An 18,226-nucleotide genomic window follows, 5' to 3' on the forward strand; every position below is an offset into this window, starting at 1 on the left:
CGTATACAAGAAAATAATGCCAAGCAGGCCCATGGAAATTGTGTGCTCGTCACTGGTATAGACACATTTTCAAACAAATCTTTTTTTTATACCCACCACGGAAGGGTGGGTATAAAAATCTTAGACGATCTAGCCATGTCCGTCCGTCTGTCTGTTGAAATCACTCTACAGTCATTAAAAATAGAGATATTGAGCTGAAACTTTGCACAGATTCTTTTTTTGTACATAAGCAGGTTAAGTTCGAAGATGGGTTCTATCGAACTATATCTTAATATATCCACCATATAGACCGATCCGCCGATTCGGGGTCTTAGGTCTTTTTGGTAGCCATATCCAAATATAGACCGATCTGAACCATATACGACACGGATGTCGAAAAGCCTAACATAAGTCACTATGATAAATTTCAACGAAATCGGATGTGCCGTTTATGGGTCCAAGACTTTATATCGAGAGATCGATCTATATGGCAGATATATCCAAATCTGGACCGATCTGAGCCAAATTGCAGAAGAATTTTGAAGGGCCTAACACAACTCACTGTATTAAATGTCGGCGAAATCGGACAATAAATGCGCCTTTTGTGGGGCCACGACCTTAAATCGAGAGATCGGTCAACAGACAGACGGACGGACACGGCTACATCGTCTTAGATTTTTACGCTGAACAAAAATTTATATACTTTATAGGGTCGGAAATGGGTATTTCGATGTGTTGCAAACGGAATGACAAAATGAATATACGTCCATCCTTCGGTGGTAGGTATAAAAACTAGTTGAAACCTCGAATAACATGTTCCATATATTAAAAATGAAACCAACAAAGCGTGTTCACAAAGTCATCCCCGTATGGTAAAAAAGTATTCATGACAAAGACATTAATTGTGTATGATTTTGTAACATTTTTATACCCTCCACCATAGGATGGGGGGTATACTAATTTCGTCATTCTGTTTGTAACTATTCGAAATATTCGTCTGAGACCCCATAAAGTATATATATTCTTGATCGTGGCGACATTTTATGTCGATCTAGCCATGTCCGTCCGTCGGATTGATTCGTCCCGGCCGAACTTAGCACGCTTTTACTTGTTTTTTCTATCAGTGTAATTTTTTTTGGAAAGGAAACTTTGCAAACTGTCCCCACTAACCCTGGTGCATATGTTAGCAACTACTATTTCCTTTGGACCCTCCCTTACAATATTAACTATTATATCCTCTACATAATTCAGTCCTCTCACAATTCAAATCACTAAGTACCGTAACTACAGCAGCTGAGAGTTCTTCAACGACAAATGTTAGTATATTTGTTTTTATTTTTCGCAAAGTGTATTCTACTAAAGTTATTATTATTTAGTTTCAAAGAATTATTGTCAGATGTTCTTATGTATTGAGTGTTGATTGTTTATTGCATTGCTTATAACAATTCAAGTTCTTCACATACATGAAATCTTATTGTGTAATAAAAGTATTCTTCATTTCTACATGAGATATTTCAAATGAATACAACAACACAGATACAACAATGACGAACAACATTCATAATAATAAAAAAAAAGAAAAACAAAAAGACAATAGAATAGAAAAAAATACAATAGAGTTTGAAACTTGAAATAAATAATATAAGACTAAAAATATTTTAATATTTTCCACAAATATAATTTTGTAAGAAAACATTTAGAAAACACAAAAATACATAAAAATTCAAGTTTACACATTTGACATGCTGCTTTGATTGGTTACGAGAGTATATGTGTATGTTATTATATATTGTTAAATATTTTTGTTAAGTATATTTTATTAGTAGTAGTCATAGTAGAGATAGTTAAAAGGCATTTCATTATGTGTTAACTAGTATTGTTATTAGATTTTGGAAATTGAAGAGATAGTGTTATGTTTTGCATGAGGTATGCATACCCATTGTTCTATTAATTGTTGGAACATTTCAAAATATTTGTATTCTTATATAGAAGAGCTGTTTGTATTGTTTTGCAATATTTAAATTTTTTTATATGAATATCGTATAGCTAGTATTTTTTATGTTTAGAGAGTATAGTTGACTGGTTATTATATATTTAAGTGGCATTGTAGTTGGTAGGATTGATTGATTGACTGATTGATTGCTTGACTGTTAGTTTTATTTGTTTATTTGCTTTGGGTATAGGGGCTTTTGTACAAATACGCATCTAATAGTATATAGTGTCTGTGTCGTAGAATAAATCTTCTAAAAAGCTTACCGGCAAATCACGCGCACTTTCTCCTTTACGCTAAAATGAGAAAGAAAAGAAACAAAAACATCACGGCATAAGATTAGAAATATAACAAGTAAAAGCATGCTAAGTTCGAGCGAGCGATCCTTCGCCATGGATCGTATTTGTCAAGTTCTATGGCCGAAATCTCTTTATACACAAACAAAAGATAATGGATAATAATTGCTATGCTATTTCAGCTATACCAAGTTATGAACCGATTGGGGTCATACCTGGTTTGGCGGTTGCTATTCATTTTGCCAAACTTCAGCCAAATCGGATAAGAATTGCGCCCTATAGTGGCTCAAGATATAAAATTGGAAGATCTGTTTATATGGGAGCTATATCAGGTTATGAACCGTATTTCACCATATTTCATACGTATGTCAAAGCGGATAGGAATTGCTCCCTCTAGAAGCTCTAGAAGTATAATCGGAAGATCGGATTATATTGCAGCTATATCAGGTTGTGCGCCGATTTGAGTCATATTTAGTGGAGTTTTGGAGGTTACCGTAGCGCAGAGGTTAGCATGTCCGCCTATGACACTGAACGCTTGGGTTCGAATCCTGGCGAGACCATCAGAAAAATTTTTCAGCCAAGATAAAGAGTACAAAAGCCATACTTTCATATTCTTTTTTGGCAAATACCTAAAACTTACTTTCATCACTAAATAAACTTTGTGTTAGAAAGCAAAGTTTATTATTTTCGTATTTCATATAACTAGTAAATTTAAAGATCAAATAAAATAATCACTCTAGGGTCTGAAGCCCATAAAAGCTTTATTTTTTATCCGATTTAGCTGAAATTTTAAACAATGTGTAGTTTTAGGTCTCCCAACAATCTTTTATCAAGAGTGTAATAAGGCCCTCTCTTACTTACGGATGTCCTGTTTGGTATAGGACTGCAAAATCTCACTGGAAAAAACTACAAATTTTGCAAAACAAATGTTTAAAAATCATAAATAGGAGGCACTGGAGGTGCTCTACGGCGCTACTTCATGACGAAACAGGCTACGAAAAACTGGATACATTTGTCGATAGACTTAATGATAATTATTTCAACAAAGTAAAATATTCGACTTATCATTTGATAAGGTCATGCAACGAATTAACATAAATTTACGGTCTTTTCTTTTTTCTCCCTTTTAATCATCACATGGAAATCGTATGCTTACCTTGAGTATTTTTATTATATTTTTGAGTATGTATATATTTTCTTCCAATTGTGTGAATTTCATACAAAGGTTTTTCCCCTTTATTTTTCCTTTAAACTCATTATCTTAACTGTGCTATTGTAATTTAATATCTTTGATCCTAAGTCTTATATGCAGTAATATCCAAAAGATAAGATCTCATAACTCTGCTTTGTAAATATGAATATAATAATGAACCAATAAAGATGAAATTGAAATTGATTGAAATTGAGGTCTCCCAACATCCGTCCGAAATATGGTTTGGATCGTACTATAGGTGCCATATAGACCGATCTCCCGATTAAGGGTCTGAAGCCCAAAAAAGCTTTGTTTTTCCACCGATTTCGCTGAAATTTGAAACGGTGAGTAGTTTTAGGCCTCGCAACATCTGACCATAATATGGTAAAGATCGGACTGCATTTAGATATAGCTGTCATATAGACCGATATGCCGATTAAGGTTCCGAAGCTCATAAAGGCTGTGACTTGTATTTGTTAGACCACTTAATGTCCGTGCTGAATTTTGGTGCATAAGTTATCCAATTTTCACCGGATTGTGACGATGGGGGGTTTACGTATATATCCGAGGTGGTGAGTATCCAAAGTTCGGCCCGACCGAATTTAGTGCCTTTTCACTGGTTTTTATAGTGTTTTTATGTCTGTTAGTCTAAACAGACTACACGATTTGATTTATTTTGAGTTCTACTTCTAAGCAATGTTCGAAAACATTTTTCTACACAAATATTTACCTTTGAGGACGAATGGGACATATATATCCCATGTTTTTTCTCATAGAAGGAGCAGAATTTTTTCCTTTTAGCAACACGTTTCTTAGTAATTATGACAATTTTAAGAACGATTCTGTCCTCAAGGGGTTAAAACAAAAAACTTCATGCAAAATTTCAGCCAAATCGGATAATAATTGGGTCCTCTAGCTGCTCAAGGAGTCAAGGTCCAAAATCGATTAATATGGGAGCTATATCAGGTTATAGACCGATTAGAAACATACTTGACACAGTTGTTCATGGTAAAACTAAAACACTTAATGCAAATTTTCAGCAAAATCGGATATTAATTGCGCCCTCTGGCGGCTATAAAAGTAAAGATCCGAAATCGGTGTATATGGGAGCTATACCAAAACATGAACCGATTTGACCCATTTACAACCCCAACGGACCGTCATGCAAAATTTTAGCCAAATCAAATTAGAATTGCGCCTCTAGTCGCTCAAGAAGTCAAGATTCAAGATCGGTTTATATGGCAGCTGCATCAGGTTATGGAACGATTTGAACCATACTTGGCATAACAAAACACTTAATGCAAGATTTCAGCTAAAACGGATGAGAATTGCGCCCTCTAGTTTCTCAAGAAGTCAAGAGCCAAGATCGGTTTATATGGCAGCTATATCAAAACATTTACCGATATGACTCATTTACAATCCCAACTGACATTCACTAATAAAAGTATTTGTGCAAAATTTCAAGCGGCTAGCTCTACTCGTTCGAAATTTAGCGTGCTTTCGACAGTTAGACGGACGGACGGACAGCCAGACGGACATGGCTAAATCGACTTAAAATGTCATGACGATCAAAAATATATATACGCCTAAATTTCGAGGAAATGACGAAATTAGTATACCATCATCGTATGGTGGAGGGTATAATAACAATGAAATATTACATAATAACAAAGATTTAACAAACATTTTTATACCCACCACCATAGGATGGGGGTATACTAATCTAGTCATTCCGTTTGTAACACCTCGAAATATTTGTCTTAGATCAAACGCGTTAAGCTAGGCTTTCGAAATTTTGCACAGATACTTAATATTGATGTAGGTCGTTGGGGATTGCAAATAAGATATCGGTTCAGCTTTAGATATAGATCCCATATAAACCAATCTCCCGATTTGACTGCTTGAGCCCCTGGAAGCCGCAATTTTTTTCCTATTTGGCTGAAATTTGGATAAAGTGTTTTGTTATGACTGCCAACAACTGTGCCAAATACGGTTCAAATCGGTTTATAACCTGATATAGCTCCCATATAGACCGATCTCCCGATTTGACTTCTTGAGCCCTTACAAGCCGCAATATTTGTCCGATTTGGCTGAAATTGAGCTTGTAGTGTTTTGTTGTGACTTCCAACAACTGTGTCAAGTACGGTTCAAATCGGAGTATAATCTGATATAGCTCCCATATAAACCGATCTCCCGATTTGATTGTTTAGATCCTTATAAGCCGCAATATTTGGCCGATTTGGCTAAAATTTATTAGGCAGTGTTCTGTTACGACTTCCAACAATTGTGCCAAGTACGGTCTAATTCCGTCAAGAACCTGATATAGCTCCCATGTAAGCCTCTCTCTTCATTATCCTTGTTCGGTTCCTAGAGCTTTAATTTTTGCTGATTTGACAGGAGTTTGATATGTAGAATAAGATTATGCCCTTCAAATTAATTTATTTTGTATAAATTTTTAGCAGAATCCATGGTGGTGGGTTCCCAATTGCAACATTTTGCTCCGGACTATGCTATGTATTAAAGAGGATTCTTTTTGAAACCCTTGCATGGAGGGGAGGCTTTACAATATCTCTTCAATTTGAAAAAGGTAAATTTTATCGCCATAATTTTTCCATTTATTTAGCATTGTACAGATGGTACTCTCCTCTAAGCTCCTAGTTGTCTACGTGTTGCAAATGGAATGACAAAATTAAAATACTCCCTATCCTATGGTGGTGGGAATAGGTTAGGTGAGGTTAGGTTAAAAAGAGGGTGCGAATATTAATCCGCCCTATGCCACTATGGACATACACTAAAGCCAGTAATCGGCTTGTTATTCACTCTAAAAACTAAAGAGTAACCTCGAAAAATATAATTTCAAGTTAGGAATTCCGTGCTCCTTACAAAATCCTGAATTGTTTTCCATGCCACTAACCTAAGTTGGTTCATGACTGGTATTGTGTCCCCACCTAAGTACCGGTATCTTTTAGCCGCAAAAGCCGGGCAATGACATAGGAAATGCTCTAACGTCTCATCATCTTCCCCACATGCCCTGCACATGCTATCACTTGTCGCACCAACTTTGCATAAGTGAGCTCGTAGTCCTCTGTGTCTTCTTATGATACCAAAAGCTTTACTGACCTTCTGCTTGCTTCCTTTCAGTAATAGCCTCGTCCTCTCACTATCCGGATCACCCCATAGGTTTCCGCCGTCCTACCGACTGTTTCGCTGTTTCACACTGTTACGTTCGTCGCCCACGCCCTTAACTCGAACTGCGTCGACCCGAAAGGTTTCGGGTTAACCATGTTTATTGACAGCAGTCTTCTGGCCTTCCTTCTTGCACTGCAAGACTGTTCGTGACCTTACCGTCCTGTTTGTTATTGCGCTTATGGCCATTTTACTGTCCATAAAGATGTTCACACTCGATGTCCTCGCTTTAGCACCACACCATTTCACGCATTCCGTGATTGCCCGGATCTCCACCTGCACGACCGTGTGGTGGTGGGTATACTGGGCACTTGCGGCGTGAACGATTCTTGCTTATATTCTGCACTAGCTGCTGCTTTCGAATTACTTTTTGAGTTCCGTCCTTCACCGCTGCCGCACACCTTGAGCCCAATCCAACCGGATGACCCATCCACACAGGGCTTGTAATGTCCCGTTTCCATGCCTTCCTCTCCTGTTTCGATGGTGGTAGGGGGATTTCCAGTCTCTGCAATCCGCCAAACTTTAGCGATGTGGTCGATAGTTCCCCAGACAAGTGTTCAGCAACAACAGCTGAGTCGTCTTCTGATTCCACAACTCCACCGCTTCTATACCACTTTAGTTTCAACTTGTTGAATCCATAGGATGGATACAACTCCTTGACACTTGTTGACACTTGACTGCATGTCTCCGGTCACCATCAGCCTCATCCAATCTACCAATCTTCCAGTCGGTGGTTTAAGATTGGGATTACATTCCCTTAGTCTTCCATGTATGGATTCAGGATTTGAACAATCCTTGGTATCCAAATGTGCGCTATTGGTCGAGACGGAATATCTTCCTTACTGACTAAGCCAGTGCTGCGCCTGGCCACGTCCCACCAAACTTTTTAGGGCTCAACGATACATTTTAATTGAGCGTTGATCCCAGAAGGCAATTAGTTTGTATCGGCCCTAGTATACATCGTAGTATACTGATGACAGTCCATTGACTATCCCACTCCAATTTTTCCTAGGTATGCATCCTTGTCGACAATTGCCATCACTAAACTGTGCCTAGAGACATTATCAAAGGTTTTTGGACCCATCTGACTATTGACCAGATGACCGCAGCCTTTTGGCTGACTGCGGTGCAATATCCGAATTTATACGTGTAGTATTTGGGGTAGCCTGCGCATCTATTCCCCTAGCCCAGTTTAGCGAGTCTCTCTCCCTCACAGTGAGAGTTTTAGTATCATTCGCACCAAGCCTCTCAATAAACCTAAGACCGATGCTCCTTCTATTATTCCAACCTCTTAAAGAGAGTGTTGGTTTGCCGGGAAAGACCGAAGGCCTAGGCAAATTATAGGCATGCGAAGATAGATTAAATTCGGCCTTGTCCTTAAGACTCGAAAAAGGTGTCTTCGTCAAAAGCTCCTGCTGACCAGTCGTCTGTCGGCTAGTAGAACCTGGAGCAGCCGCTCCACCAGTCGAGGATTCAGTAGCAAACAACGGCCTAATACCACCACCGCAGCTGTTGGGTCTTTGGAGTCCATTCTAGACCTACTCTCGGGCTCTAGATCTGCCGCTCCAACGGAAACAATCGTCTAATGGATAATATTATTGTAGCTATTCTTGAGTGACTTCAAATTTGTTTTCCAAAAATAACGACGTAACATGGATGCAAGCTAGATCGACTTAAATTTTCATGGCGATCGAGAATATATATACTTAATGGGGTCTTAGACCAATATTTCGATGTGTTACAAACGGAATGGCGAAGTTAGTATACTCTCATCCTAAGGTGGAGGGTATAAAAATGTCTCTCATATAAGGTCATGTAGGAAAACATATTTTGTGTCGGCAATTCTTTATAGCTTAGGAGTTAGATATCTGGAAACCGTTTTAGAGTCTTGTTGCATTTGATGGTGTCTATATTAAAACAAATAAGAGCGTGCTAAGTTCGGCCGGGCCGAATCTTATATACCCTCCACTATGGATCGCATTTGTCGAGTCCTCAGAAAACAGAGAATAATGGATAAGAGATGTAGCTATATCAACTTATGATCCGATTCGGACCAAAAATTAACTGAATGTTAAAGACCATAGTAGAAGTCATTGTGGCAAATTTCCGCCAAATCGGATAAGAATTGTGTCCTATAGGGGTTCAAGAAGTAATATCGGGAGATTGGTTTATATGGGAGCTGTATCAGGCCATAGATCGACTCAGACCATATTTGATACATTTGTTGAAAGTCATGAGAGAAGCCGTTGTACAAAATTTCAGCTAAATCGGATGAGAATTGTGCCCTCTAGTGACTCAAGAGGTCAAGATGTAAGATCGGTTTATATGGCAGCTATATCAAAACATGGACCGATTTGAACCATACTAAGTACACTTGTTGGAAATCATAATGTAACACGTCATGCTATATTTCAACCAAATCGGATGAGAATTGCGCCCTCTAGTGGCTCAAGAAGTCAAGATCCGATTATAGACCGATTTAAACTATACTTAGCACAGCTGTTGAAAGTTACAACAGAACACCTAGTGCAACGGCCAAAACGGATAAGAATTGTGCCCTCTAGAAGCTCAAGAAGTCAAAACCCAAGATCGGTTTATAGTGCGGCTATATCATAACATGGACCGATTTGGCCCATTTAAAATCCCAACCAACATGCACTTATAAAAAGTATTTGATCAAAATTTCAAGTGGGTAGCTTTACTTCTTCGAAAGTTAGCGTGCTTTCAACAGACAGACGGACGGACATGGCTAGATCAGCCTAAAATGTCATGACGATCAAGAATATATATAGGTGAAGATTTCGGGGTGTTACAAGCAGAATGATGAAATTGGTATACCCCCTTCCTATGGTGGAGGGTATAAAAATAAATAAATGGCGATAAGCCTACTACTTTTGAAAGCAGGTGCGATTTAGTCAAAATCATTAAAAGCCACTCTCTTCTGACATGGAGCGCCCAGATTTAGAAGACCGTCGTAAGAACTATCCTTGGGGAATCCCTGATGTTATTTTGTAATCTTCTGTTCCGGATTCGGTATCAAAAAGTAATATTCTATTTTCGAAGTAGCTGTCTATCGTTTTAACCAAGTAATCTGGTCGGTTACGATCTCTTATTGTCCGCCTCATGATGATCCAATCAGCTGAGTTAAAAGCAAGTGTGTTTCTGTGCTGTTCGGCCACTTCTTTAATGGCATTATTGGTAGATTTTTCTTAGGTTTGAAGACCCTCCATTTTCCCTCTTAGTTCCGGCTTGAGCCTAAGCAACAACAGCTTTTCTAGGAATTAGCCACAAGTGTCCAGCATACAAAGTGGTCTATAGGACTATGGATTGTATTATCCTTTCGGAGCAAAACAGGTCTTTGTTTCTTCCTCGAGAGGCATGTGTTATAGACATTTTGTAGTATTTCTGGTCATACCTTCCCAACGAGTAGATTATCTCATTTGGTAATCCATCCGGACCGGGAGCTTTTCCTGTCTTAAGTTCGACGCTGACCTATCTTATTTCTTCAAGAGAAAATAGATCGACCGCGAGTGAAGCTGTCGAAGGTAAAATTTCTCTTGCCGATAAGTTATCTGGGAATAAAGTATTTACAATTCAACGATTCCATTGTGGGTCTCTAATGAGTTATATGAGTATACCTCCATAGGACGAGGGTATACTAATCTAGTCATTCCGTTTGTAACACCTCGAAATATCCACCATAGTCGAAATAGAGTATAAATATTCTTGATCGTCTCGACGTTCTGAGTCGATCTAGCCATGTCCGTCCGTCCGACCATCCATCTATCGAAATAACGATAGCGGTCAGACGCACAAAGCAAGCCGCTTGAAATTTTGTACAGATACTTGATATTAATGTAGGTCGTTGGGGATTGCAAATGGGCCATATCGGTTCAGATTAAACCGATATAAACCGATCTCCCGATTTGACTTCTTGCCTTACACTTAATCTGTATGTCAATGGGTCGGATATCTAGAATAGTCTCCAATGCCCTAGCGGGCGTGGTCCTCATCGCTCCACCTATGCACCTGTCGTATGGTCCTTATATTGCAATATTTTTTCCATCGCAGTCCACTAAACTACTGAGAGTAACTAAGTATTGGTCTAATCACGCTCCTGTGGAGCCAGTGGAATGTCCTCGAATTCAGGTCACATTTCGAGCCAACGTTTTCAGTCTTCTCTGGGTTAACATTGAGACCCCTAGGCCTTGCCCAGTCGTATACCACCTGCAAGGTGCTTTCGGACCTTCTTCATAGCTGGCTTCGGATCGTTACGCCTTTGAAATATTATAAAATCGTGTGTAATAGACGTGTTTAAATCCCTCCTCAGCCAGCATCCGTAATAGGTTATTTATGATGGTCACCCATAGGAATGGCGATAACATGCTCCCTGGCTGTGAGTACACCTCTCCCTTCTTTTTCTCGCAGCACTCTGGCGGTGAGCGATCGAAACCCTTTGATTCTTACCACTCTTACATTCACTGCCCTCCAGCACTCCGGCGGTAAGTGTTTGACTTCCTTCTACGACATAGAGCACTCTGGGATTGAGCTGATTAACTTCTCTCTTCAAGCACCCAACTCTGGCGATGAGTGGGTGAGCTCTTATCTTTCTTACTTCTCTGTTACCTTTGGAGTTCATATGGGATTTTTGAACTTGAGCTCCAACTATTGATAATCGTCATCGTCAAAGGCATTTTCACATGTGGCTTACCATCGCCATTGACTTTCCAATTTGTGTCGCCTGCGTGCCTTGCTGTCAGGGGTTTGGGCATTTCGTTGGCAGGTCGCACATTTATCGATTCTGAATTCGGCATAGCACCAACATTGCTGTTTTCTCTTGTTGCGGTTTCATTTTCAACTTCCTCGCCATTCGCTTCCTTATCATCAGGCAACGGGGTATTCACTTCTTCTCTGGCGGGAATGCAGACTTGCAACTGGCGTTTCTCGTCTACTATCAGAGTGCCCTTACTAGCATTTGCGGCCACCTTCTTGACTTTTTCATACTATTCTGTCTCGGCCGCTTTTAGTACTCTTTCGGAGCCAGCAAAGTCTTCGGTGAGCTACATAACTTTGTACTTCAAGGCTTTGACATTACATTCTGCCTATTTACTTACTGCTCAAAGTTCTTCTGTATCCTTGACTTAAACTTCCAATTTCTTGACATGCTTAAGAGCGTCCTCTTTCGCCTTTTTGTGCATTTCCGTTGAAATTTTTTTCCCCTTTGCAAACGCATCCTACTGAAGTCTCTTTCTATAAAAATAGAAGAACCAGCTAGCATTTTTGTTAACTTTAGTAGTTTGTGAACAGCCGCATACAATGATTGTTGGTTAGGTGATCGTCGAACTATTAGTTTGATTCTTCCTAATTGTTCCAGTCTTTGTAGTCTTTTACTATCCTCTTCCTTAATCTTTGTTTCACATTTTGTTCGACTTGTCCCACTATGTTGGCTGTACTAAATGCCGAATTGTCTGATGGAGTTGACATACTTTTAGGCGCAATCAGTATCGTTGCACTTGATTATCTAATTTAAACGAGCAAAAAGGCGTTAAGTTCGGCTGGGCCGATCTTTGGATACCCTCCACCTCGGGTATATATGTAATCCAACTTTCGTCAAAATCCGGTGCAAAATGCATACCTTATGTCCCATAGCAGCTATATCGAAATATGTTCCGATTGGGACCAAATACTAATAAGTAAAAGTCATTGTTCATTTGTATATAACTAAATATCGGTCTTTTTAGTAGCTATATCTAAAAATAAACCGATCTGAACAATATACGCACCGGATATCGAAAAGCCTAACTCTCACTGTGTTACTGTATCAATTTTCAGTGAAATCGGATTATATATGCGCCTTTTATGGCGCCAAGACGAGATATTGGTCTATATGGCAGCTGTATCCAAATCTGGACCGATTTGGGCCAAACTGCAGAAAAATGTCGTAGAGCCTAACACAACTCACTGTCCCAAATTTAGGCGACATCGGACAATAAATGCACCTTTTATGGGCCCAAAACCTTAAATCGAGAGATCGGTTTATATGGCAGCTTTATCCAAAACTTGACCGATCTGTGCCATATTGCAGAAGTATGTGGAGGTATGAACTTAGCTAACTGTCAAAAATTTCGGCGACATCGGACAATAAATACGCCTTTTATTGGCCCAAAACCTTAAATCGAGAGATCGGGCTATATGGCAGCTATATCCAAGTCTGGACCGATTTGGGCCAAGTTACAGAAAAATGTCGAAGAGTTACAGAAAAATGTCGAAATTGGACAATAAATGCTCCTATTAGGGCCCCGAAATTTTAAACCGAGATCGGTCTATATGGCAGCTATATTCAAACCTGAACCGATCTAGACCAAATTGAAGAAGGGTGCCAAAGGGCCTAACACAACTCATTGAAGGCCTTACATAACTCATCGAAGGCCTTACACAACTCACTGTCCCAAATATTGGCAAAATCGGATAATAAATGCGCCTTTTATTGGCGCTAGACCTTAAATCGAGAGATCGGTCTATATGCCAGCTATATCCAAATCTGGACCGTTCTGGGCCAAATTGACGAAGAATGTCGAAGGGCTTAAAACATCTCACTGTCCCAAATTTCAGCAAAATCGGATAATAAATGTGGCTTTTAAGGGCCTAAGACCCTAAATCTGTGGATCGGTCTTTATGGCAGCTATATCCAAATCTGGACCGTTCTGGGCCAAATTGACGAATAATGTCAAAGGGCCTAACACATTTCATTGTCCCAAATTTTAGCAAAAGCGCTAGACTTTAAATCGAGAGATCGGTCTATATGGCAGCTATGTCCAAATCTGAACCGATCTGGGCCAAATTGAAGAAAGATGTCGAAGAGCCTAACACAACACACTACTTCTAATTTTAGCAAAATCGGACAATAAATGTGGCTTCTAAGGGCCTAACATCCTAAATCGAAGGATCGGTCTTTATGGCAGCAATATCCAAATCTGGACCGATCTGGGCCAGATTGAAGAAGGCTGTCGAAGGGCCTAACGCAACTCACTGTCCCAAATTTTGGCAAAATCGAATAATGAATGCGACTTTTATGGGTGCAAGACCTTAAAACGAGAGATCGGTCTATATGGCAGACATATCCAAATCTGAAACGATCAGGGCCAAATTAAAGAAAGACGTCGAAGGGCCTTACACAACTCACTGTCCCAAATTTCAGCAAAATTGGATAATAAATGTTGTTTTTATGGGCCTAGGGTCTTAGGCGGATCTGTCTATATGGGGGCTATATCAAGATATAGTCCGATATAACCCATCTTCGGACTTAACCTGCTTATGGACAAAAAAAAAAAAAAAAAAAATCTGTGCAAAGTTTCAGCTCAATATCTCTATTTTTAAAGACTGTAGCGTGATTTCAACAGACAGACGGACGGATCGACAACAGACAGGTCGTCTTAGATTTTGACGCTAATCAAGAATATATATACATTATAGGGTCGGAAATGGATATTTCGATGTGTTGCAGATGGAATCACAAAATTAATATGCTCCCATCCTTTCAAAAATAATAGGGAAATCGTAAAATCATTTTTAAACTTTTGTGAATTTATGATTATAGCCGCCTTTTAGCATAGGTTAGATGGAACTTCTATAACAGAAAATGTCTGAGATCGAAACCTGTCGAGAACATCAATAACGATTTTAGCTTTTGATCCCCTCACTAATGCTGGTGCCATTTATGAATATCTTAACGAGGTCCACATGGCGCTAACATTAAAAAAATTAAAGCAACAACTTTTTATCATAATTTAAATCTTCTAAATCTAAAACAATGATATGATGTGGAAACTAAACACGTAGCAGGACTTTTTCGAGGTATTTAAAGGTATTTAAGAAAATAACACAAACTTATTTTCAACATTCTGAGCGAAATGTTTGCGGGTCTTTCCCAACCACAAAACACCCTCAAACAGGCAATATAGGGTTCAAATAATAGGCATTAATGAGTAAGAGAAGGAGGGATTTTTTACTTACCCTTAATCGTTCGCCACTATAAGGATCGCGCTCTCTACGATATACCAGTTCATCGTATCTCGTGCGATCCTCAGGAAATATAAGTTCACGGATTTCCGTCACTAGTGTATGCTGAAAGAAAAAGAAAAATAAAGCAAACACGCATAATTTTCGAAACATTATGGTTTGCATCTCAAGTGTTTGGTGTACTCACCTTTTCATATGTATCTAACATTTCTAATAAGACGGCTACAAAGGCATCTATGGTCATTGCTCGCGCACTATATTCGGCAATATAATACGAAAGACTTGCAAAATGATGTCGAGGCAGAAGTGAGCGGGCCTTCTCTTCCACCATGGCGGTGATTTGATTTTTTCGACGGGCTCTGGCAAATGGGAAAAGCAGCGAAATGTAAAAAGCAATCAACTTTGTTTTTGTCTTGATATTATTATTTTGTCTTTACCTTGTCCCCGTGGGACTATAAGCATCATAGGGCTCCATTTCTATGGAGGTACAGGAATGTGGCACTTTACCCACATCACGTATGACCAATGACATACGTTTGTGGTATTTCAACTGGCTAACAGCCTCATCATGGGTAACGTCTTGAAAGGATTGGCCATTGACCTCTAATATCTCATCGCCCACCATTAGACCGGCACGATCGGCCACACTATCCTTGTCGACGCCCGTCACAAATATACCCAAACCGTATTCTACACCGCCTCTGATCATAAGACCCAATGACTGGCCAGGCTCTATCAGCAGCTCAACACAACGTATTCTGCAACAAAGTAAAAAGCAATGGATGTTATTTATCTGTTTCAAGGGTCCTTGTTGTTGGTTACCTATCCCTACGATCACTTCTACGGCCGCCATATTCCATGGGCGGCGAGGCAGGCCTCCCATGTCTGTCCATCCAGGAACACGTTTGTCGGTACGGCAATGACCCTGTTGTTCCTATGGCGGCACCCGGTGGCAGTGCAGTCTGTTGTGTGAGCAGGGGGGCCATCGATGCGTACATGGGATCTCTAGAGGGCGGTCCAAAGCCATGCAGCGGGGCCGTTGAATTAAGCGTGGGTGGTGATCGTACCGTCATACTGATTTGACGTTGTGATTTCAATATCTGCACACATCTCTGCGTTAAGAAAAAATGGGCAATAGAAGAGACAAAAGGAAGAAGAGAAGGGAGAAAGTCCGAAAGAAACCAAAAACCAAAACGAAAATGTTCAAATTAAGATAAATAAAAAAGAAAAAAAGAAATCAAATATATAAAGATAGTCAGAAGTTGGGACGATAGTAAAAAATATATAGAAGTAAAACTAGCAAAAAGGTCCAACAACCAAATCTTCCAAAGAAATTCCAAAAAAGAAAATCTTGGGAGGAAAACTAAATTGAACTGAATTAAAACATAGTGCTCAAATATAATGTGCGTGTGTGTATTTATGTGATTTAGTGATGTGCTGCAGTGTAGTTGCAGTAGTAGCATATTGATTCTATGGTAGTTTTGCTGAAGAGTGCGTGTAAAGAGTAGTACTGTTGGTTATATCTGTTTTAAAGTGTCCCATGGTTAACATAAATCTTGGTGCAAGGGATAAATCATAAAACCAAGTTATAGCCATAGTAACATAAAAATATAGATATACACAACCTATTCTATTGCCAATTTTTTCTCAATATGTATTAGTGTAGATTACCAATAGAAATGACATAATGAGCCTATTGAGATTTGTTTGGTGTTTAAGGGGCATGAACTTATAGTAGTTGTGATGATTGAGCACACAGAAAAAATTTATATCAAAATTGTTTGAAATTATGAATTTTATTGAACAAGTCGGGTTTTGAAAGAAATTAATTTAAGTGTCTTTCACAATAAAACGCATATTTTAAGGAGGTGCTAGCATTTTAAGTTTGGATTTTCATCAAAAATTCTATATTTACTAATTTTTAATGAAATATCACTGCATTGAGGGTCACGAATTATTTGCATCTGTATAAGACGCCAGAGTATATGGAGGCCATCGTAGCGCAGAGGTTACCATGTCCGCCTATGAGGCTGAACGCCTGTGCTCGAATCCTGGCGAGAACATCAGCAAATTTTTCAGCGGTGGTTATCGCCTCCTAATGCTGGCAACATTTGTGAGGTACTGTACTTAATGGAATGTGGATGGACAAATTTGCAATTTGCAATAAGGTGTATATTTAACAAGTAAGCATGGACTAAAGTCGGGCGAAGCGGACCTTTTCATACCCTACACCACATTGGGTATACAGGTTAAGTCGTCGAAACTAAAATTTGCTTAAATTTGAAATGCAGAATTTCGACCTCATTCCGAATGCAGGAAACCCTACCACACGATTAGCCTGCATCCTTTATGCTGAAGACTCTTGAGAGGTTGATAGAAACATATCTTAGAGCAAAGATCCCTGGAGATATGTAGTCGGCTACATAGAGTGTTCTATCGCTGTCAAGGAATATACAATGGTAGCAATTCTTGAAGGTGCTTTCAATAATGTAAAATCGACGTCAACCATGAAGGAGTTGGAGTTTCTAGGCATCAACTCCACCGTTTCTAGACATCAACTCTACCGTTTCAATAACCTACTTACAAAAAGATGCATTACGGCAGGCTTGGGATCTCTGGATCTAAAAAGATGGGTCAGCAGATGAACATCTCAAGGAGGTGTATTGTAGCCATTAACAATATATTTTTGTCTCTGGAAGAAAAAGGCGTGAAAGTGGTCACGTATGCTGATGACGTGGCAATTGCGGTTAGGAGAAAGTTTCCCAGCACTCTAAGAGATATACCTCATGAAGCTCTACGTGCAACAGCAAAGTGGGCTACCGAAGGTGGTCTAGGCATAAATCCGTGCAAGACGGAACTGACAAACAGAAAAATAAATCGTATCTATATAATAGAAAATGTCACCGCCGATGGGTCACACGCACACAGTAGCGGCCATAATTTTCAATAAAAAATGTTAGTTATCTTTACCAATTTAACAGTATCGAATGAATTTTGGCAATTTTTCGATTTTGAAGAAATGTAGGGTGGGCCCCCTAAAATACTATCCCGCTATGTCCCTGGCTCCCACATAAACCGATGTCCCGACTTGACTTCTTTAGCTCTTACAAACCACAACTTGACTAAAAATTTCCACACAGTATTCTGTTACGACTTCCAACAACTGTGCCAAGTAGGGTCCAAATCGGTCCATAACTTGATATAGCCCCCATACAAACCGGTCTCTCGATTATCCTTGTTCGGTTCCTAGTAGCTTTAATTTTTGCTAGTTTGACAGAAGTTAGGTGTGTAGAAAAAAATTAAGCTATTCCACTTAATTTATTTTGTAAAAAGTTTTAGCAGAATCCATGGCGGTAGGTTTCCAAGATTCGAACTTAGCACTATACGACAACACAGAATGACGCTCTATTTCAGTCGTCTAAATTGAAAATTCTTTTACTTTTGAGCGTTGCTTTTGTGGAATTTATTGTCAAAGATGAATTTTTCAACGCAACTCCTAAAGACGTAAAGGCTTGACGTTTTTGACTATCTCGAGTATTACCTGTTTGATGGTATATCCGCTTA

The 18,226-nt window shown here is 39.3% G+C and overlaps 1 protein-coding gene across 3 annotated transcripts in view; it reads right to left on the reverse strand.

Annotated features, from left to right (window-relative positions):
• Positions 1–18,226, reverse strand: part of LOC106084651 (whirlin) — a 255,495-nt gene that overhangs the window by 109,547 nt on the left and 127,722 nt on the right. For 2 of the 3 annotated variants that reach the window (XM_059360095.1, XM_013248507.2), the window contains exons 5-9: positions 15,485–15,774; positions 15,100–15,420; positions 14,850–15,021; positions 14,657–14,767; positions 2,236–2,265 (exon numbers count right to left, since the gene is read on the reverse strand). In XM_059360095.1, the coding sequence (XP_059216078.1) occupies positions 2,236–2,265; positions 14,657–14,767; positions 14,850–15,021; positions 15,100–15,420; positions 15,485–15,774 (924 nt within the window). The remainder of the gene's footprint in view (positions 1–2,235; positions 2,266–14,656; positions 14,768–14,849; positions 15,022–15,099; positions 15,421–15,484; positions 15,775–18,226) is intronic. The other variant, XM_059360094.1, reaches the window with a different exon arrangement.

Source organism: Stomoxys calcitrans, chromosome 1 (genome assembly GCF_963082655.1).
Source record: "Stomoxys calcitrans chromosome 1, idStoCalc2.1, whole genome shotgun sequence".
Taxonomy (NCBI): domain Eukaryota; kingdom Metazoa; phylum Arthropoda; class Insecta; order Diptera; family Muscidae; genus Stomoxys; species Stomoxys calcitrans.